At 42.7% G+C, this 21,904-nt stretch overlaps 1 protein-coding gene across 2 annotated transcripts in view; it reads left to right on the top strand.

The window, feature by feature from the left end:
- The window catches only part of PTGFRN (prostaglandin F2 receptor inhibitor), an 84,993-nt gene that overhangs the window by 30,305 nt on the left and 32,784 nt on the right, over positions 1-21,904 (top strand). The window contains exon 4 of one of the 2 annotated variants that reach the window (XM_069090247.1): positions 7,057-7,440. The exons of the other annotated variant lie outside the window; for it this stretch is intronic. Coding sequence (XP_068946348.1) covers positions 7,057-7,440 — 384 coding nt within the window. The remainder of the gene's footprint in view (positions 1-7,056; positions 7,441-21,904) is intronic. 2 annotated transcript variants of the gene reach the window in all.

The raw sequence follows: 21,904 nt of genomic DNA, 5'->3' as shown, positions 1-21,904 counted from the left end.
TGACTAGACTCGGGGAGAAGAAAGGAGGCCAAAAGAGACCCAGTCCTTGAGTATGATGGAAGCCACGACCACTACCACACCCCTTTTTCATTTGCTTTACTTTTTAAAGTCCTAGTGAGGCATGTGGAGCCATGCATAGTATCATAGAATCAGGTCTGGAGCTGAAAGGGACCTCAGGGGTCATTTAGTCTAGCCCCTTTATTTTTACAGCTGAAGAAACAAAGACACAGAGAAGGGGCATGATTCCCAAGGTCACACAGGTGAGTTGTCATTAGAGGTGGGAACTAAGTACTCTGACTTCAGAACCAGTACTTTCTACACTGTACAATGATGTGTCCAGAATGATGTATAGTAGCCTGTTATCAAGGTTAACTTTCTTGATTGGCCTGCTGGGGACCCCTGCCTTAGAATTCCTGATTAGATCTGTCTAGTTCAGTGGGGAAAATCTTAACAGGTATATGAAAGTTCCCTGTCTAAATGTTGCTGGACCTGGTATAGCTTTATTAATTTGCATATGGATTATTGTATTGGTAAATACAGTTATGATGCCTGAACGTGATATCAGGGAAGCTGACCCCACGAGTTTCTAAATGGTAAAGCATGCCTGTCTTGGAAATCTCTGGTCCTACCTCCATCCTTTGTCCCATCTACTCTATGGATCAGGAACATATAGAAGGAAGTATATATTTACAGGTACATCAAGATATGAATATCTATGGCATAAGCGCATGTGACTTCTTGTAAGGAGTGCCTTTAAGGGTCTGACCCTGTCCACCAAGCCATTGGGTTCCTTGAATATGGATCTGGCACAAAGCACAAACATAAGGAAACTGAAAAGGGGGAGAGGGAAGGTACCAGACATTGGGGCATGATGTAAAAGGCCAAAGGAGTGGCCCCAGATGGGAAAGGAAGTCATGACTGCCCTGGGTGTCCACCTTAAATGAAGGTTCTGGTAAGAACTCTTCACTCTGCCCTCCAACGGTGGAGATATAACTTGCTTTATTTATTTTAATACTGTTTAAGTAAAGGCAGCATGATGTAGTGGATAGCATGTTGGGCTTAGCGTCATAAAGATGTGGATTCAGATCCTGATTCTGACTGTAGCTGGGTTTATAACTTTGGGCAGATCACTTAACATTTGTCTTGGGCAACTCCCTAGAGCTTATATACTAATTTATACGTTGATGAGTAGTGATCTGTGGAAGAATTTTCCACAATTTTCCACTTCCCTATCTTTCATACATTCTGTTTGTTCCAATGCTCTCTCAAGTCCTACATTCAATCTTTTTTATGCCATTTGGATTTCTACTCACATTGTAGTTTATATGATAGTTTGTCTCTTGGGCTGGCACTCAGCACATTGTCAGGTCATCAAGAGGGCTTGACTTTACTAAAGGTTTTCAATAGTAATGATCATCTTGGGCTCACTGATCTCATCCTATTCTGTGTTTGTACCCTGACTTCCCTAGAATTCATTCTCCCCAAGGCTGTTTGGACTCCAATGAATCTGCCTGTCCCAGACTTGCTGAGGCCTGTCTTGGGTTCCTACAGATGAATCGTCCTGATCCAACTGGGAGCTCCTCAGGCCAAGAATTATTTCTTTACCTACCTGCATGACCTCTAACAATGTTCAGCATTAGCCTCTACACAATGGTCTCTTATTCCAAGATGGCAGATGTGCCCTGTGGCATATAGCTATCTCAGTTCTACAGAGATTTTTGTAGTGCACTTTGCCACTGATGCCACCTTTAAACATTTTTTTTTAATGAGGATGGGCTGAATCAGACTCATTTTTTCTTTTCACAAGCATGAAGGCCATATCATTCAAACTTGGAGAGAAGAGGCATGAAGACAGCATCAATTAATCACTAATCATGGAAGTATCTCCTCAGTGACAGGCCCTCTGCTTGGTGCTGGAGATATAAATACCAAGAGTGAAATTATCCCAACTCTCAAGGAACCTACACTCTGATAGGGAATTAGTGAGAGTGGCAGGGGATTGGACTAAATGACCTCTCAAGGCCTCTCCAGATATTGAATTCCATTATTCTAAGACATTTCCTTTGGGGGCAGAATTATACTAACACAGAGCAAGGGTATGTATGTTGGAGTCAACTCATACTGGCTCATAAATGCCAACTATGAAACTTTCAGTATGAGCATTTATACCTTGGAAATCAGTGAATGCTACAAATCAGGGTTTGATTGATTGTTTTGTTGTTTACTTAGACTTAAAGTGATGGAGAGAGTATTAATGATAAAGATTAAATTTAAAAGGGTTCATAGATTGTAGATTTAGAACAGGAAGACACCTCAGGGACCATCTGGTTCAACCCTTTTACTTTACAGATGAAGGAACTGAAGCTTAGAGAAGTTGATCGTCTAAGCAGGAAGTGACAGTGTCTTTCGACACTATAGCCATTGGATTTCAAAGTAGCTGGTGTCAGTGGCTTTCCAATGTAACCCCTCCACCTCATTCTAAGATGAAGTAATTTATTTATTTGTTTATTTATTTATTTATTTTCTTTTTGGAGGGGGGTAATGCAGGGCAATGGGGGTTAAGTGACTTACCCAAGGTCACACAGCTAGTTAACTGTTAAGTGTCTGAGGTCAGATTTGAACTCAGGTCCTCCTGACTTCAGGGCCAGTGCTCTATTCACTGCACCACCTAGCTGCCCCAATGAAGTCTTTTAGAAAGAGAAAAAGATGGTGGTTGACAAGTGCAGCCAAGTATGCTGATGTTATCCTAAATTGCATTAATGGAGGTATTGTGCTTAGAACTAAAGAAGTGATAGTTCAGTTATACTCTGCCCCAGTCAGAACACAGATGAATTCTTGAGTTCAGCCCTGAGCACCACATTTTAGGAAGAAGCTGGGTAAGTTGGAGGTTTTCCACACGAAGGCAAATAGGGCTATGAGGGGTCTAAATACCATGCCTTTCTGATAGGCCAACTGAAAGAACTAGGGATACTTATCCAAGAAAAGGGAAGACTCAGGGAGCACATAATAGTTGTCTTTATTTTCAAGGAAGAAGAATTAGTCATCTTCTGTTTGACTCCAGAGGATAGAACAGGTAAGATCAGCACAGACACACACTTTGTCTGGAAGTAAGGAAAATTTTTTCCTAATAGATCTATGTAAAAATCGAATGGTCTGGGGTGGCTAGGTGGCTCAGTGAATAGAGCACCGGCCCTGGAGTCAGGAGGACCTGAGTTCAAATTCAGCTTCAGACACTTAACACAAAAAACTAGCTGTGTGACCTTGGGCAAGTCATTTAATCCCAAATGCCCTATCTTCCCCCCTCCAAAAAAAAAAGGCAAAAAAAAAAATGAAATTGACTGCCTTAGGAGGCATGGAGATCTTTGTGCAAAAGCTGGATGACTTTTTGTTTAGGATGTTGGAAGAGAGGATTCCTCTCCAGGTGACCCCTGATATCCCTTACAACTGAAACTCTATAACATAAGTATAGGCCGCACTCAGGTTTTGTAAGAGTCAGGATGGTGGGTAAAGTATGTCCTGTAGTTGAATCCAACATGATAGGCTAGGGAAGGTCTTTAAACTGTTGGTGACAGTGATGCTGCTGGTCTTCCTTTGTTGGTGGGGGAGGGGAGACATTTTTTATTCAAAGGAATGATGCTGATCTTGGTAGTTATCATGACCCTACTACCTGTGGACCGACTTTCTGTATAAATTTGTGCCATCTTCTTGTTCAGATAGATCACTCCCCTCCTGCATCCTAGTCTCCCCTCCTTCAGCTCTCCCCTCCCTCCAATCCGCCTTCCACTTAAGGCCAAAGTCATTTTCCTAAAGGGCAGATCTGACCACGTCATCCCCTGTTCAGTGAATGTTTCCCTTTTGCTTTTAGGATCAAATATAAAATCCTCTGGCATTCGAAGCCCTTCACAACTTGACCTTTTCCTACCTTTCTAGTCTTAATCTCTACTTCCCTTCATGTTGTTGTTCATCCACTTTGGTCATGACGCCATTTGGGATTCTCTTGGCAAAGATACTGGAGTGTCTTGCCATTTCCTTCTCCAGCACATTTTATAAATGAGGAAACTGAGGCAAACAGGGTTAAGTGACTTGTCCAGGGTCACCCAGCCAGTTAGTATCTGAGGCCAGGTTTGAACTTGACTCCAGTCCCAGCACTCTGTGCACCATGGCACCACCTAACTACCCTTCTTGTACTTTACAATCCATCAACTGTGACCTTGCTATTCTTCCCACACAACAGTTCATTTTCTGACTCAGTGACTTTGCACTGCAGTCCGCCATGGTTGGAACACTCCTTCCTAACCTCCACCACCTGGCTTCCCTTGCTTCCTTCTAGATTCAGCTGAAATCCTGCTTTTGGCAAGTGGCTTTTCTTGGCCCCCCCTACAGCTTGTGCCTTCCCTCTGCAATTGCCTGCACTTACATTTTCTTGTATATTTACACTTATATAAATGTATACTTTTGTACATCTTGGGTGTATGTAGTTGTTTGCATGTCGTCTCCTCCATTAGAATGTGAGCTGCTTGGGGGAGGAGCCATATTTGGGGCCTTCTTTTTATCCCCAGTGCCTAGCAGAGTGTCTGGTACATGGGAGGCACCTGAGAAATGTTTGTTGACTGACTGATAGTATCATCTCCACCCCATCTTTAATCTTCAGTTTCTCCCAGTCTACTGGTTCTTTCTATACTGTATACAAACTGACTCAAGTCTCTTTCATGCTTTTTCTAAAAGAGGGTAGGTTCTGCCTAAGCCTTCACCACCTTCAAATTCTCCCCTCCATCAAAGATCCTATGCCCAGAGTTAGGAATAGCCATATGCTCCCCATCCAAGGGCGGGTAGTGGTCTTGCTCTGTGGCCTGTTTACAGGAGAGAAAATTGAAGAGAAATCAGAAGTCACTGTGTGCTTGAAGAACCGTGTAAATACAGGTTTATTATCTTTCAGTTATAAGAAATTACAACTGTGATTTTAAAGAGGTAGCACCTTAAGCTTTCTTACTCACCAATATGAGCTTCAATTTTCTGTTGAATTAATAAAAGTGTCACAAGCACTAGGAATTTTGCCTTCACCACTTACTAGGTGTGATATGCAAGGCAGGGTGGTTGGTGCTGGGGGTTTGAGGATGTGTGGGTTCTAGGGAGACCTCAAGGGCCAGTGTCACAAGGAAGGCTACAGCGTGAACACAGATAAGTGTGAGATGCACTAGAATGGGATGGGGTTACAGGAGGGTCTGGCGAGGTGCCATAAGAAATTTGCACATGCTTGTCTGAACCAGGATCATCCCTGCTGCATTCCACAAGGCCCTGCCCTCGAGAGCTCTCCTCTGTCATAGTCTGTCTTCCATGGCAAGAGATCATTAGATGATTAGAGGCAGTTAAGTGGGGTCATAGTGCAAAGTGTTGGGTCTGGAGTCAGGAAGACTTGAGTTCAAATGCAGCTTTAGAAACACTTCCTAGCTGTGTGATCCTGGGCAAGGCACTTCACCCTGTTTGCCTCAGTTCTTCATCTGTAAAATGGGGGTAATAATAGCAAGTACCTACCTCCCTGAGTTGTTATGTGGATCAAAGAGGTGATATTTATGAAAACATTTAGTACAGTGTCTGGCACTTAGTAAGCACTATATAAATGCCCATTCCCTTCCATTATGTATAGGGGAGGGTAGAACCATAAAAAGGGTTGGGAAAAAATTAGAGATTTTTGTCTCTTTCAAACTTTAAGGCTGCTTTAAACTTCATTTAAGCCCTTTAAATGGTGTGTGAGAGAGGAGAAGGTACATACACACACATATACACATGTGCAAATATATACACAATATGCATATAATGTATATGTGTTTATTTCTATTCAGAAATGGGAGGTAGCCCATGGCATTCCCTTTCTCCAACACTTAAAGCTTGTTTCGCATTCTCTCTTACCTAAATAGACCTTGAAACTGGCCTGAAAAGCTTGTTTGAAACATATTTCAGGTTTTGTTTAGATTCAGATGAAAGTCACTCACTGGGGCAGGCGGGCCTGAGCTTCTTGGGTTAGGATTCCTTCCTTCCCCCGAGCCGGGCACCAGACTCACTTTGTCCTCCTCATTGGGTACAGCTGTTACCACAGAATAACTCTTGCCCGAGAACCATAGGGATATGCTGAGCCATTAACCTCTCGGGAACAGTTAGTTATTTCTCATCTGTGTGATTGTTTCCAGACCATCATCAGTAAGCTGAGTGTTGTTGTACTTAGATTACAGATGTTCAACTTCTTTTTAAAAAACAGATTAAAGTATCAGTAAGTGGAAAGCTTTGGAAGCAAATAGTGGAAACTCCATCTGTGATGCTGCTTTTGGATAACCCAAGATACCTCAAATATTATATCCAAATATAGTCAACCCTTGATTAGCTACCCTAAAGAAATAGAGGGGACTTAAGTTATAAAAATTATTTATCTAGAATTTTATCATCTGTTTTTATATTTGATTTGTATGTGGGGATGTCTAATGTTTTTGGAACTGACCCTGTTATGAAGTCACACCATTGAAGACTTATAAGGAAAGTCATCTGGCTTCCCACCATTTTGGCCTCTTGGCTCTGAATTCTTCCCTTCTCTGTGCTGGAGAGAGCGTCACTGCTCAGACTAATGAACAGTCCCAGATGATCCTGGGTTGTCCTTTCTCTCAAAAATTGCCAAAGTTATGGTCCACATTTTCCCTGGGTTGGAGGAGGTCATTTAATCTTTGTTTTTAAAGGGTTTTTTTATACTAAGCCTCATAAAGGAGTAAAAGAGAACATAATACATTTTATCCAACAAATATTTTGGGGTACATGTGAAGCCTCTCCTTAATTTTGCAAAGAAGATCTAAAAATTATGTTGCCTGTCTTCTCTAGGGGTAGGGGATTGGAGGGAGGGAGAGAATTTGGAACCCAAGTTTTTAAAAAATGAATGTTAAAAAATTTTACATGTAATTAGAAAATAATTAAATAAAAACATATCAAGAAATAAAAAGAATCTAAAATAAATTCATTCAAGGTTTGAATAATCAGATTTATCAGGATTTCTCCATATTGTTTTTAATTTTTAAGCCTTAAGAGCAACTGTCACCAAGAATAATGTATCTGTGACTGAAGGAAATGACCTGGACCTTACCTGCAGCATCGCAACTGATCAGAAGGATGATATCCAGGCTGAGGTCACGTGGTACTTTAGCAAGGCGCCTGACAGTTCTTTGCCTAACGCACACATTTTGGCAAGCATGGACCACAATTCCGTGGTGCACAGCCCATTGACAGTTACCTTAAACCGTGTGGATATACACTCCTACCGTCTGCTAGTACGAGACGCTAACAAAGAAAACTCTGGCTACTATTTCTGCCATGTGGCTCTCTGGGCGCCTAGGCATAACAGGACCTGGCAGAAGGTAGCCGAGAAGATGTCCGAACCAGCTGGAGTGGAGGTCACCTTGCTGGGTAAGTGATGTGGTTATCAATAGAATTCATGAAAAGGGTTTTTCTCTTCTCAGGCATAATCATTCCTATGGGCATATTAAGGGGATCTGCCTTATTTTGGTTTCCCACACGTCAGCAAAAATGAACTTTTGACCAGGTACATCCTCAGCCAGGGACGAAACCAGAGTGATTGAGCCTGAATCTAGAAAGCAAGGGAAGTGTTTAGATAATGTCGCCTCAGTCTCAATGACTTCATTGGATGGCATTTAATCTCCTTTTGTTGCTCAGATTTATAGCATCGGGTGTTCCTGAATGGCTCTTTGAAACGAATCCTCATCAGAGAAAGGATGGAGTATCATTCTTTCTTTGCTTATCCTGCAACTCCTAGGAGCTGGAGCAGGGACTGAGAGTTTATCTTGGTGCTTTTCCAAAAGCCCAAAGCAGAGAGAAAAAAAGGAGAGGATTTCCTCACTTAAGAGGGACCGGATTTTCCTTCGAGTCCCCCCAGAATCCAGAGATATTTTATTCCTCAATGTCAGGTTCAGGAGCCTGTGTACTTTGTCACAGTATTTTAGCGTCCTTGGCTGGCCCCAGATAAAAGCAGATGAGGCAGCGCCATTGGATGATCCAAGGATTGCTTCCAGAAGCATTGACTTCTCTGTGTGGTGGAGGAGGAAGAGCCCAGGGGCCAGAACGCACAGACTGAGATTCACATGTTAGCCCAGGTAACCCTCAGCAAGTCTCACACTTCCATTTCCTCAAATATAAAGTGGGGGATAACAATGCTTTCTTTCCATTTCCTCATCAGAAAAATGAGGAGAACCATGCTTGTACTACTTAGGTATGAGGAGACTCAGGGAAGTGTTTTGCAAGCTTTAAAGTGCTTTCGAAATGTGAATTGTCAGCTCTCGTGTTTGCAGCTTTAAAAAAAAAATGTCATCTTTTACATCACCTTTATTTCCCAGTATATCCCTACCCCACCCAAAGAACCATCCCTTATAACTAAGAATAAAAAAGGGGTAAGGGCTGAGGTAAGGGCAGGAACCAGTTTGACCTAAACAAACCAAATCCAACATTTTATGCAGTGTTTCACACCCATAGTCCCCTACCTTGTAATTTTTCACGTACACTGAAGAGGATTAAGCCTTATTCTGCCTTCTTCCCTTAGTTCTTTTCCCTCTTCACAGCTCTATCCCCAAACTAGGTCTTTAGGATGAAATAACCCCAAACTCCTGAACACTCCCTCCCAAAATCTCTTTTCGTTGTTATTCCTATTGAAACTAGCCAGGCTGAATCAAGCAGGCATTGAATGAGGTCAGCCTGCCCTTTTTCTTTTTCTATTTCTCCTCCCCTCAAACTGAAGGGGAGAGTGTTCCAGTGAAGGGGGAGACAATACGGACAATACCCTTCATGCTTCAGATTCAGGACTTCCACTCATTATATCACACTCATCTTTTTTTTTTTTTAATCCTGATAGAGATTAGACATGCTGTTTTTGCATGATCATATTGAGGGGAGCCAGCCTACCATAGTGCAAAGAGTACTGGACCTAGTGTGAGGAAAGAACTGAGTTCATAATCCCTGCTGCAATGTTAACTTGGTGTCTAGAGCTGTCATCTCATTTTTGTGAGCCTCTGTTTCCTTATCTTTAAAAATGATGATAACAGTGCCTTTACAACCCACTTCTCAGGGTGCTTGTAAGGAAGGACTTTCTAAGTCTTAAAGTGCCATACAAATGTGGGTTGTTGTCATTAAGCAAGAAACTCACCTTCCACTACTTCAAGATCCTAATTTCATCAATGCTTCGAGGACCAGGATTGCCTTTCCATTGCCTGGTATAAACCCCAGGGCAGGGACATGGCCGATGTGGGCACAAGCAAAGGGAATTCAGGGTTATCAAAGATAATGCCCATTGAGACCCTTTGGCTTCTCTGAAGTTGGTTTTGTCCCTTATTTATTTACTTGCTGTATGATCTTGGACAAGTCATGTAACCTTCAGAGCCTCAGTTTCCTCATCTGTAAAACTCAAATAAAAGTCCCCGTATTGCTTACCTCAGTGGTATCATGAGGAAAAGGACATAATAGAATGCAGAACACATAGCAGACTTTGATGTGCTGTGTCCATGCCAATTATTATCATCATTACTAATTAAGCATGCTTAACTTTTCCTCAGCTGTGTGATTCAGCTGCATGATTGTTTTCTAACCAGAAGTATCAACTGTTGTCAGTGCCATAGGGGTTCAGACCCCGTGGCCTATTTTGGCACCTCCTAGACTGAACGTTATTGTCCCATGGGCTCACCTTCCCTGGGTGGGGTGGGGCATCCATTGTTCTATTTTGTAAGCTCAGGAGTGTTCATAAGATCACGGATCTAGAGCTGAAAACAACCTCAAGGGCATAGAGTCCAATGGCTTTGTTTTATGTTGAGGAAGCAGGCCTAGAGAGGTTGGGTAAATGATTGGTGTCTAAGGCAGGATTTGAACCTGGGTCTTCCTGTGAGTATAGTGCCCTGTCCATTAGGCCATGCTCTTTCAGTGTTCTAACATAACTACTGGGAGGCAGATAAAAGAAAAGGGAGGTAAGAGAGGACTGTGGCCTGAATGCCTCTCACTCCTCAAATTACCTTTGGCCTATGTGGTGTGTGTTTATTGTTCAGTTGTTTTCAGCTGTGTCTGATTCTTTGTGACCCCATTTGGGGTTTTCTTGGCAAAAATACTGGAACAGTTTGCCATTTCCTCTTCTAGCTCATTTTTACAGATGAGGAAGTTGAGACAAACAGGGTTAAGTGACTTGCCCAGGGTCACACAGCTATTAAATGTCTGAGTCTGGATTTGAGCTCAGGAAGATGAGTCTTCTTGACCCCGGGCCTGGTGCTCTATCCATTGTGTGCCACATAGTCATCCTTCTTAGCAGGGCAGTCCTTCAATGTCTGAAAAGCTCATGAAACAAAGTTTGTCTGGGAGCCTTTTTTTCTGCCATCCAAACCACGTGTACAGCACATAGGGAGGTACTGAACTGGAACAATGCTGGCCCAACCAGAACTCTCCTTAGCAACTCTTCAAAATAAAACAGATGTTGTCAGCACCAAAGGATGATTTTTCATCTCTTGAGCTGAATTTGTTCCACAGCTCTGATCCCTGGGTATGTTGTGTGATGCTGTCAAATCCCAAACATTGAGTAACCCCCACTCCCGAGTTCTGAATCACACTGCCTGAGCAGCTTTTGTAAGTGGGCTGCCTGTTCTCCAGTTAGGGAGCCTTTGAAGGCCCGATGCATTGATCTCGGCACACGGGGGCTGTGGGGAAGAACTCTTAGGGGAGGCGGCAAGATTCTCTTTCGTGGAAGGGAGTGATTAGGGTTTGTCCTTTCCAGAGAGTGAAAAGAAGGAAAAAGACAGGGGGGGGGTAGCATTGTTAACAGGGCTCAGTTACGTGCCTGAGGCTTTTGTTGTGTATGGGGTGTGTGTGTGTGTGTGTGGTGTCTAGGGAAGGGGCAAGTGGAAGACTATTACGGTCTGTAAAAACATTAATAAGATGATTAATTTGATAATTGGCACATGTGTGGTATTATACACACATAATGTGCACATGTATGTACATATATGCATGAGTGTGCATATAAATTCCTATAATCCAGGTATGCATGTATAACATACACATATGCATACATATCCATAGATGCTAATAGATAAGAAACATTAGCCATACATATACATGTATATATATATACACGTGTACATATATACTCACATACATCCATACAGACAGACACATATAGGCACATATACACCCATATATATCCATAGGTACCAATAGATAACAAATATATGCATATATCATATATAACATATAGTATATACATGTGTATATGTACGTGTGTGTATATGCATCGTTACACAATCAAATCTCTCCGGACATACATATATACTCAGACATATTCACAGATAATAAACATTATGTATTCGTACACATACATTTTTGTGTACATATCTGTGGATATATACACACTCATAGATGTCCAAATATACATACATATGCACATATACGTCTGGATATACATACATATACATGAATATATGTGCATTTATTCATCATCTCTTAGTATCTGGGGATGTGTATCTAGAGTAGGGGAGCAGATCTATGATTTCCTTCCCTGAATTGAATTCCCAATATGAGTTCCCAGGCATAGGGAACTCCCAGTGAGAAAACTCCCTCTGCCAATGCAGATTTTCACATGCTCAGCAGCTGCCATCTTAGAGTTGCCCAGGGCATTGAAAGATGAAGTGACTTGTCCAGAATAACTCCAGTCATTATATGTCAGAGACAGGCCTAGAGCCCAGGTCTTCCTGACCCTAAAGGCAGCTCTGCCTTTCATGGGTCAGATGAGTTTTATCATTGTTGTTGAGTTGTTTCAGTTATGTCTGAACACCCATTTGAGGTTTTCTTGGCAAAGATCCTGGAGGGTTTGCCATTTCCTTCTCCAGCTCATTTTTTAGATGAGGAAACTGAGGCAAACAGGGTGAAGTAACTTGCCCAGGGTCACACAACTAGTAAGTATCTGAGGCCGGGTTTGAACCTCAGGTCTTCCTGACTCCAGATCCCAGTGCTCTGTTCACTGCACCATTAATTTAATGGGTTACTATATGTAAAACACTTTACAAATCTTAAAGCTGTGTATAAATGTTACTCATTATATGCATGCATACCATATATAGGCATGCATGTACTCTGTTATATGCTCTCTATATATGGAAATGCCATATTGAAGGGCAGGGGGGGGGCACCGCTGGATTTGGAGCTAAAAGGACCTTCTTTCAAATTCTTTCAGTGCTGTTTGTGGCCTGTGTGACCTTGGGCAAATCTCTTCATCTCCAGTGCCTTGACTTCCTTATCAGTAAAGTTTGGGGGTTGGGTTAAGTGACCTCTAAGGCTATCCTCTAAAGTCACCTGTAAAGCCTACGAACAAACACACCACACAATATCAGAGCTGCGGTTATGTTAGGAATAAAATGTGTGCGGAGTCACAAAGATGACAGGGCCGTGGTGATTTTCCTCTCATAGAATGATATTCACAATGATCAAACCCACAGAGAGTACAAAGGATGAAAAAAGCTGCTGCTCCTGCTATAACAGCTATTTCCTCCTTCTACTTCTCCTTCCAGAGGCTTCTTCTTCCCCACCCCCGCATCCACCACACACTGCAGCTGCTTATACAGCTGGCCGAGGTAGGACGGCCAGAGCCTTCGGGGCTTTGCCAGTCTGTTCCCCTTCCCAGAAACCTTTGAGCCTGGTCTGCTGACTTTGGGACATCTGGGGTGTTTGCATGATGTAATGTTATAATTGACCCTCTACCACTTGGCATAATTGAAAGGTGACTCAAAAGTACATGAAGAGTGTGCCCTTCAGAAGAAGGGTTAGGGAAAGTGTCTAGAAAGAGATGATCTTGAAACACTTTCTACAATCTTTTTCCCAGTTATGGAGACCCACCAAGGCAACTGGTGTAGCCCTTGAATCACTATTCCTGGGTATTTTCCTTAACAAGGCAAAAGGATACATAGCATCCCTACACAAAGACCAGTTTTCTGAAGCTTTCTATCATCTTTTTGGTACCTTTGTACCTTCAGGAATCCAGCCGCCTCCCATTCCCCTGCCTCCACAGCTCACCATTCACACTGGCCCTCTCCATTTACAAAACACCAATAAACAATTTTTAAAAATTATTTTAGAACCACAGTCTTGCCTGGACTAAGAAAAACATTCTTTTGCTATTTAACTATAAAGCTCACTGAGAAAAAGTCAGAGTTTTATTACCATCTTCCTGTCCTCCTCATTATCTCTCTCATTCTGTGTATGGATCAGGGTGGTGTTCAGAATAAGTGATATTCCAACCAAAGAGATTTCATGAGAAAGTGCATCCATCCTGAAGACATGATGATATGACAATTTCAGGATTTGGTACAAATTTCCGAATCAAGGATACCTTGAGGAAAAATTGTGACTGACTTTCTCATTGGCAGCTAAATGCCGTAAGAGGATGATCGTGACAGCTTGCATTTATAGGGCAATTTAGAAAGTGTTCTCCTTCCAGGAGCCTCATGGGGTTGGTGGTGTAGTTATTAGCCCTATTTTATAGATGAGGAAATTCTTCGGCTTGGGTTAGGTGATTTGCTTGGAGTCACACAAATAGAGTGTAGCAGAGTTGAGACTTCAACCCCCCAGGTCTGTTGCTTGGGTAAACTGTGGATTAAGTCCTACCCACATTACTCAAGCAGGAATTCTTGAGATAGTGAGAGATGAATCTTCTCCCTTCCCACTGCATCAGCTAAGGTTTCAGGTAAAATACAACACAAGTTTCCAAGCAGCAAGGAAATATACTTGTAGTCACTATGTTTGCAATAAATAGATCATAGTTAGGGTTCTAAGTGATCATGAGGATACTGAGGGTAGTAGGGAAAGACATTGGGGTTCCCTGAGTACCCTTCGAACACTTCCTCCCCCAGCCCTGCTTTTTCACTAAGTACAGATTTGTATAGATCTAAGTACTTAACTGTGAGTCCATATTCCAGCTGAAAGGCATTAGGGAGTGGGCTTTGGTGTGCAGGCAAGCCTAACTCAGTCTCCCTGTAGGCTCTGGGCACAAGCCATATTCCTGAAACTTTCCTCTCCTTTCCTCATCCGTCTCTATTTCTCCCCAAATAGCCCTGCATCATCTCTCCTAGAAGTCCATCCTTGGTTATTGGTTACTTTCATTATTCGGTCACCTCCGTCCCAATCCCTGTTGAGAATCAGCTTCACTGTTGGGTCCATGCCTAGATGCTGCTCAGCTTTATCCTTGGAAGGAGCCATAATTCTTCTAAATTATTACCACTTTCCATTTTCTAGTCCAACCCAAATAATTACTCATCCATTCTTTGAAGGAAGCCACATTTTCCACCAAGCAAGGGGTAGGAAGAAAGTGGCACAATACCCCTTACTACTTCCCTTAAGGCATCCAGCTCTTTTGAATTCCAGCGTCTCCCGTCTGTTAGTTATTTCCTGTTTCTCCTGCGTATGACCTGCTCCGTCTAGATCTGTGTGCATGTTGTCTCACCCGTTAGACTCTGAGCTCTTTGAGGAAAGGGACTGCCTTTTGCTTCTTTTTGTATCTTCAGTGTTGAGTAATTCAATGTCTGGAACACAGTAGGCACTTAATAAATGGTTGTGGATTGACTTGATTCCCTTGGAGCCAGTCCTTGCCAGGCCCCCGGTACTTCCAGTCCTTGACCTTCATAACCATTATTATTCTGAAGGGTGAAAAGACCTCTTGGCACAATGCTGCTGTGGCTTTTGATTCAGTGATCCATTTTGCAGTAAAGAAGGCAGGTTACAGTGCAAGTCTACCAATAATAAGTATTCATGTCTTATTTTGAAAAAGGCAGAGAAGCAAAATGACCTCAGGGACTTTTCTCAGAAAGCAAGGTCCAAGGTCAGTGCTAGGTCAGATTTCTCCATCCCTTTGTCCCATACCACGTCCAGCAGCATCTCCTGCCATATTGCGAGTACATCACCATAGACAAAAAGCACTCACTCTGAATCATCAACCGAAGGGTAAATTATGTGAAGCCTTTTGTTGAGGAAGGCACTAATACAACTTAAAAGAAAGAGTTCTACCACAGATTTTAAAAATAACAGGGTAACTCTTAGCTATCCAGAAACTAATTCCATAATATAGTTATTTGTACCTTTAAAGTTTGCAAAGCACATCCACCATCTTCTTTGAGCCTCACAACAACAATACGGTGAGGTAAATAGCACCGTTATTACTATCCCCATTTTACAGATGGAGAAGCTAAAACTCAGAGAGATCATCATCGTTACAATAGCTCACGTTTATATAACACAGGAAGGTGTGTTACCATTGACCTTGCAGTAACTGAGAGCTAGGTGCGGCTAGCTTGGTTGGCTGCTGTCCTTTGTTCTTGAAGAGGACCAAAGTGACATCCCTATGCTGGCATCAAGTTGCAATGTGTCTGACCGGCTGATCAGACCAATGGGAGCTCGGAATGCTCTTCCACAGGTTGGGCACCAATAGTCTGGATGAACATTTGGGCTGGATTCTCCAAATTTGCGCATCCTGCATTTCCTTTGAGCTATTTCAATTCTGCTTTGCTCATAGAGCACAGCACCTTGTCTGATGCGGGCATGCCATGCTGAGCGGTCCTGTGCCAGTATCTCCCATGTCACACAATCAATTCCAAAATTCATAGGAGACCTTGAGAGTGTCCTTGTATTGCTTCTTCTGACCACTATATGAATGCTTGCTGTGTGTGAGTTCTCCATAAAGTAGTGCAGCTAAGTGGCACCATAATGGAAAGAGCACCAGGTCTGGAGGCAGGAAGACTCATCTTCCTGAGTTCAAATCTGGCCACAGACACTTGCTAGTTGTGTGACCTTGGGCAAGTCACATAACCCTGTTGGCATCAGTTTCCTCAACTGTAAAATGATCTGGGGAAGGAAATGGCAAGCCACACTAGTTACTTTGCCAAGAAAACCCTAAATGGGGTCACAAAGAGTCAGACATGACTTAACAATGATTGAGCAGCTGAAGTTCTGTGAAATAAGGGTTCTTATTATCCCTATTTTATATATGATGAAACTGAGGCTATGAGAAGTTAGTGTTGAGTATAGATGGAACCCCAGAAGGATCTCAAGGGCCGTTCAGTTCTTTGTCCTCACTTTAAAATTGAGTCACTTTCTCATGGTCACCGAGGTAGTAATATCTGAGAATAGATTGAAACCTCTGTCTTTCTGACCTGAGGGCCAGTACTCTGAGCTGTATTGTCTTCCATTCAGAAAAGATTCGCACAGCCAATATTTTATGGCATATATAGGAAAAATGGCAGCATTTATGCTCATTTTCCCTGCTGTCTAAATTGTATGCCAGTGAAGTCCTGATACATGTTGGGAGGGAGGGGAAGGAAAATTCTGAAATGAAAATAGCAGTTAATGGGTGACCATGATGGGAGTAAGGCTGGGGATGATAGACATAAGCATTACGATAAAATTCCCCTCTTTTGTGTTTAAAACACATCAGAATAAGCATTGCGTCTTTGAATGGCAATGCTTGTGACAGAGCCATTTCTGGCCCAGTTTTCCATCACATTGGGCATCAAACACACCTTTACAAAATTTCAACCGTGTATTTTGGAGATAGAAGAGAGAGGAAATGGATTCAGAAATGATCATACAGAAAATATGAAAATACTCAATAATTTTACCCCTGAACTATGTCAAACCTAAATTTGTTTGCAAACTACCAGCTTGAAGACAGTTTAAAAGTTCCTGCCTGTGGCAGTGAAGGCTACAACACCATCCCTACCTCGTGTATCTCTCTTATCTGTTTCTTTGCTGCTGTATTCTTTTCCTCCAGGGGATCCCATTTCTGCCTGCAACCAGTTTCCCAGGCCACACCCAAATTTGGAAGAACTCTTCCTCCCCCCCTTTTATAAAGACAGCTTCTAAAATTGGTTTTCTGTTTAGTTTTTAAATTTTTTTTTGGTTTTTTTTTTGTAGGACAATTGGAGTTCAATGACTTGGCCAAGGTCACAAGGCTAGTTAAGTGTTAGGTGACTGAGGCTGGATTTGAACTCAGGTCCTCCTGACTCCAGGGCCAGTGCTCTATTCACTGCACCACCTAGCTGCCTCCCATTTTTAAAATTTTTTACTTCATCTGTGATTTCAGCAGCATTGGGAATCTTTTTTTTCTCTTTTTTTTTTTTTTTTTTTTTTGAGGCAGTTGGGGTTAAGTGACTTGCTCATAAGTGTCTGAGGCAAGATTTGAACTCAGGGCCTCTTGACTCCAGGGCCAGTGCTCCATCTACAGCAACACCTGTCTGACCCTAGCATTGGAATCTCTGGTGAAAAACTCCTTTGCACATGCAGATCACCAACTTTTCTGCACCTTACAGTCTTAAAGAACTGCTTGGGGCATAGAAAAGTAAAACACCTTGCCCCGTGTCACCCAGCCAGGATGTGTTAGAGGGAAGATTTGAAGTGGGGTCATCAGACTCTGCGGCCAGCTTTCTCTGTCCATTACACTACCTTCCTCCGGCTGAGATCTTAACTGTTCCAGACTCACCTCTAATTATTCCAGCCCACATTGATTTTTCCCTTCCCTGAACACTTTCTCAGTCTTTGTATTGAACAATCTGTCATCTAAATAGTATCAGAAGGATCATAGATCTGAAGCTAGAAGGGGTGTTAGGGACCATCTAGTCCAACCCCTTCATTTTACAGGTGAGGAAACTAACTGCCCAGGGTCATACTCATAGTAAACTTCAGAGGAGCAAGATTGGAACTCTGGACCTCTGACTCCAGAACGCATCTTTTTTTCCTCTGGACTTAAAGCTGATACCTTGTTATGTACTATCATTTTATTTTATTTTTTGCTTTTTGGAGGGCAGTTGGGGTTAAGTGACTTGCCCAAAGTCACACAGCTAGTAAGTGTGTCAAGTGTCTGAATCCAGATTTGAACTCAGGTCTTCTTGACTCCAGGGCTGGTGCTCTATTCACTGCGCCACCTAGTTGCCCCAGTACTATCATTTTAAAATAATGGTTTCATATGTGTAATAACCTGTCACATTAACTAGATTATAACCTCCTTGAGGGCAAGGACTACATTGTGATTCTTACTTGTTCTTCTCTAATGCCTCAGATGCTGCTGGACACGATTGGTTCTCAGCATCTGACTAATCATAGGGCCATTTTACAAGCGAGGACCTTGGAGAGGGTGAAGTGATTTAGGGAAAGTCCTGCAGGAAGTGGTAAAGATCCAGAGCTGTGGATTCCAAAATTAGCTCTCTTTCCACCATACTGGGCTTCATCCATTCAGTAAGCATTTCTTGTGTGGGGACGCCATGTTGGCCACTCTCAGACTTTCACTTTGGTTTGGACCTGTGATGTCATTCGGATGCAGAGACTCCCTTAGCCAGTACAGACTAATGGCTGTTGTACAATTTACAGTCTTTGCTGCCAGGGATGCCCTGGGGTTAAGTGACTTCCCCAGGGGCACCTCACCAGTGCCTGTTAGCCTTCTGTCTGCCAAGCTCAGCTGCTTCTCCCTTTGGAGGATAAAAATATGAATAGAACAAAGTCCCTGCCCCTAGGAGCAAAGGAGGGCCACCTTCCCCATCCCCACCCCTCACCCCCCTATTGCTCTGGGAACTTTAATAAAAATCAGTGTGTTCCCAGTGCTTCTGAAAGGGCAGGATTCATCATCTCTTCAAATTCCCAAACCACAACAGCTTTTTCTGGTGAGGACCATCCTGTATGTATTGTCTTAATGATTTGAATGGAAGGGCCTAAGATTAAGGACTGTTCACTTTTTTATCTGCAGGCAAACAGTGTGTATATGTGTGCTCTCCTTCCTTTCCTTCCTTCTTCCTTCGCTTCTTCCTTTCTCCCTCCCTCCTTCCCTTCTTTTCTTCCCTTCCTCCCTCCCTTTTTTCCTTTCTTTTCTTCCCTCCCTCCCTCCATTCCTTCCTAAGCTAATAAGTTCAGATAAATGCCTATCTCCAAAAACAGTGAATTTCATTGGTCTTATTGCCCTCTCCAACAGTGCAAATGCCAATCCTTTAGATCACTTTATAGCAGAAAGAATTCTCAGAGATCTGAATCTGAATTCTACCTCTGACCCTTCCTAGCTATATGACTTTGCACTCTTATCTCTTCGAAGCTGTTTCCTCATCTGTAAAATGGGGGTAATCATAGTTTTTATGAGGATCAAATGAGAGGACAGAGATGTTAAAGCACTTTGTAAAATACAATTTTGTTTTTTTGCTTTTTGGAGGGCAGTTGGGGTTAAGTGAATTGCCCAAGGTCACACGGCTAGTTTTTGTGTTAAGTGTCTGAGGCTGGATTTGAACTCAGGTCCTCCTGACTCCAGGGCCAGTGCTCTATTCACTGCACCACCTAGCCTCCCCTAAAATACAAATATTTTGATTGCTCACATTTTACAAGTGGGGAAACTGAGGCCCAGAGAGGTTTAGTGACTTGCCAGCAATTATAGTGATTGAGAAGAGTGATTTCTAAGACTCCAAATACTAATCCACCCCCTCCTCTTCACTGTCCTTTCAGTGTGTAGAATAAAAACTTAGTTAGACAAGTCCTTTAACTAGGAATGTGCTGCTAAATGTTTAGCAACCAGCATTGGGGGAGGGGGAGGGAGGTATACGTGACTCCATAGTACATAGAGCACTGGGCCTGGAGTCAGGAAGACCTGAGTTCAAATTCAACCTCAGACACTTATTAGCTGTGTGACCCTGGGCAAGTCACTTCACCCTGGTTTGCCTCAATTCTTAATCTGTAAAATAAGCAGGAGAAGGAAATGGCAAACCACTCCAGGATCCTTGCCGAGAAGACCCCAAATGGGGTCATGAAGAGTCAGACACAACTGAAAGGACTGAACATGCTTTGTTAACATTTTCTCCATCTAAAATTTTTTTTAACCTAGACAATCAACAAAACAATAAATCAAGTCCTGATTTGTAGCATTTGCCAGTTTCTGAGGTGTAAATGCTCATGTTGAAAACTTAACAATGGGGGTGGCTAGGTAGCGCAGTGAATAGAGCACTGGCCCTGGAGTTGGGAGGACCTGAGTTCAAATTTGGCCTCAGACACTTAACACACACACACACACACACACCTAGATGTGTGACCTTGGGCAAGTCACTTAACCCCAATTGCCCTCCAAAAAGAAAACTTAACAATGAACTTTTTTTTGGTGGCTTGATGTGACTCTAGTCTAGACTATAAGCACATAGTTCATTTCCATTTCCACTTCCACACTCAAAGCCTTTCCAGTTTGATGGGACCTTCCAGCACTTGTGCTCCCCTGGCATTGCCTGTAAGGAAACCCAGAGTCACCTTTATGCCATGATGGGGCACAGACTGGACCAGGAGTGGAAAAACACACGGAGTAAGCTAGAATAAGCTACATGCCCTAAGGAAGGTAGAAGCAAGAGGGATCCAAGTACAGAGGAGGGAGATTTAGGGAAGATTTTGTGGGGAAAATCCTGAAAGATAGCTAGGATTTTGACAGCTGGCGATAGGGGACGGGAAAGTGTCCCAGGCAGAGGGAATGGCAGGAGCAAAGGCAGAGAGGCTGGAAAGTGTAGAGTGTGTATTCTAGGAGGGTACTAAAATCAGAGAATCCATGACCCACCCAAGATCACACAAGTGTCTAGCAGCAGATCTGAAACTAATCTGCCTCCTAACTCTTTGTCTGCTACTCTTTTTACATTAGAGAGGGAGAGTGGAATATTAGAAAGAACACTGAAAGATGCATTAGAAACCTTAGTTCTAGGGGTGGCTAGATGGTGCAGTGAGTAAGAGTGTCGGCCCCGGAGTCGGGAGGACCTGGGATCAGTTCCAGCCTCAGATACTTAACACCCACACAAAATAACTGGCCATGTAACCTTGGGCAAGTTACTTAACCCCAATTGCTTTAAAAAAAAAAAAAGAAGAAGAAACCTTAGTTCTGATCCTCACTAGTGGTATGACTAGAACAAGGCATTTCATCTTTTTTGAATTTATTGAAAAATTATCACAGTGGGCTAGAGACACACTCTTTCTCTCTCTCTCTCTCTCTCTCTCTCCCTCTCTCTCCCTCTTTCCCTTCCTCCCTCCATCTCTTCCTTCCTCCTTCCCTCCCTTCCTCTCTCCTTCCCTCCCTCCATCCCTCTCACAATCAGGGTTAAATGACTTGCCCAGGGTCACACAACTAAGAAGTCTCTGAGGCTATATTTGAACTTGGGTCCTCTTGACTCCAGGGCTGGTACTCTCTCTATTCACTGTAATCACGTAGCTGTATTTAGATTATCTCTTAAGAATGAGATTTTTTAAAAAGGCATGAGATTCTGTGATATTTTTAAAATGTGTTCCTATCAGTATTCATCGGTATTAGCTTTCCTGAGGAGTTAATATAGTATTTCTCCAGAGTGGCAGATTTTGCTTCCAAATAAGGAGAAGACTTCTAATCATCAGAACTATTTGAAGTCTCATAGGCTTCACAGGAAGAATGAGTACCCCATTACTGGAGGTCTTTAGCGGAGGCCAGGTGATTTGTGAGGGGTTCCTGCTGCAGGTACAAAGTAGACTAGGTGGTATTTAATATTTTTCTCATCTCTCTCTGGGAGTCAAGTGACTCTGTTATTTTTTTTTTGCTTTGTTTTGGGATGATCTTAATACTGTATACAGATAGGAAATCCTTGGGAAGATGACATTTAATAGAAAAGCAAGAAAGAATAGGGACTGACTATTTGTTCAGGCCTAAGGCACTGAAGGCAAGGAAGGAAAAGAGGGAGGGAGGGAGGGAGGGAGGAAAGGAAGGAAAAGAGGGAGAGAAGAAAGGAAGGAAAGGAGGGAGAGAGGAAAAGAAGGAAAAGAGGGAGAGAGGAAAAGAAGGAAAAGAGGGAGAGAGGAAAGGAAGGAAAAGAGGGAGAGAGGA

Source organism: Petaurus breviceps, unplaced genomic scaffold (assembly GCF_028583685.1).
Source record: "Petaurus breviceps papuanus isolate PSGF00001 unplaced genomic scaffold, PetGlider_PUasm1.0 186, whole genome shotgun sequence".
NCBI lineage: Eukaryota > Metazoa > Chordata > Mammalia > Diprotodontia > Petauridae > Petaurus > Petaurus breviceps.
Note: the sequence above shows the minus strand (reverse complement) of the source record. Positions and strands in the feature narration are given on the sequence as shown.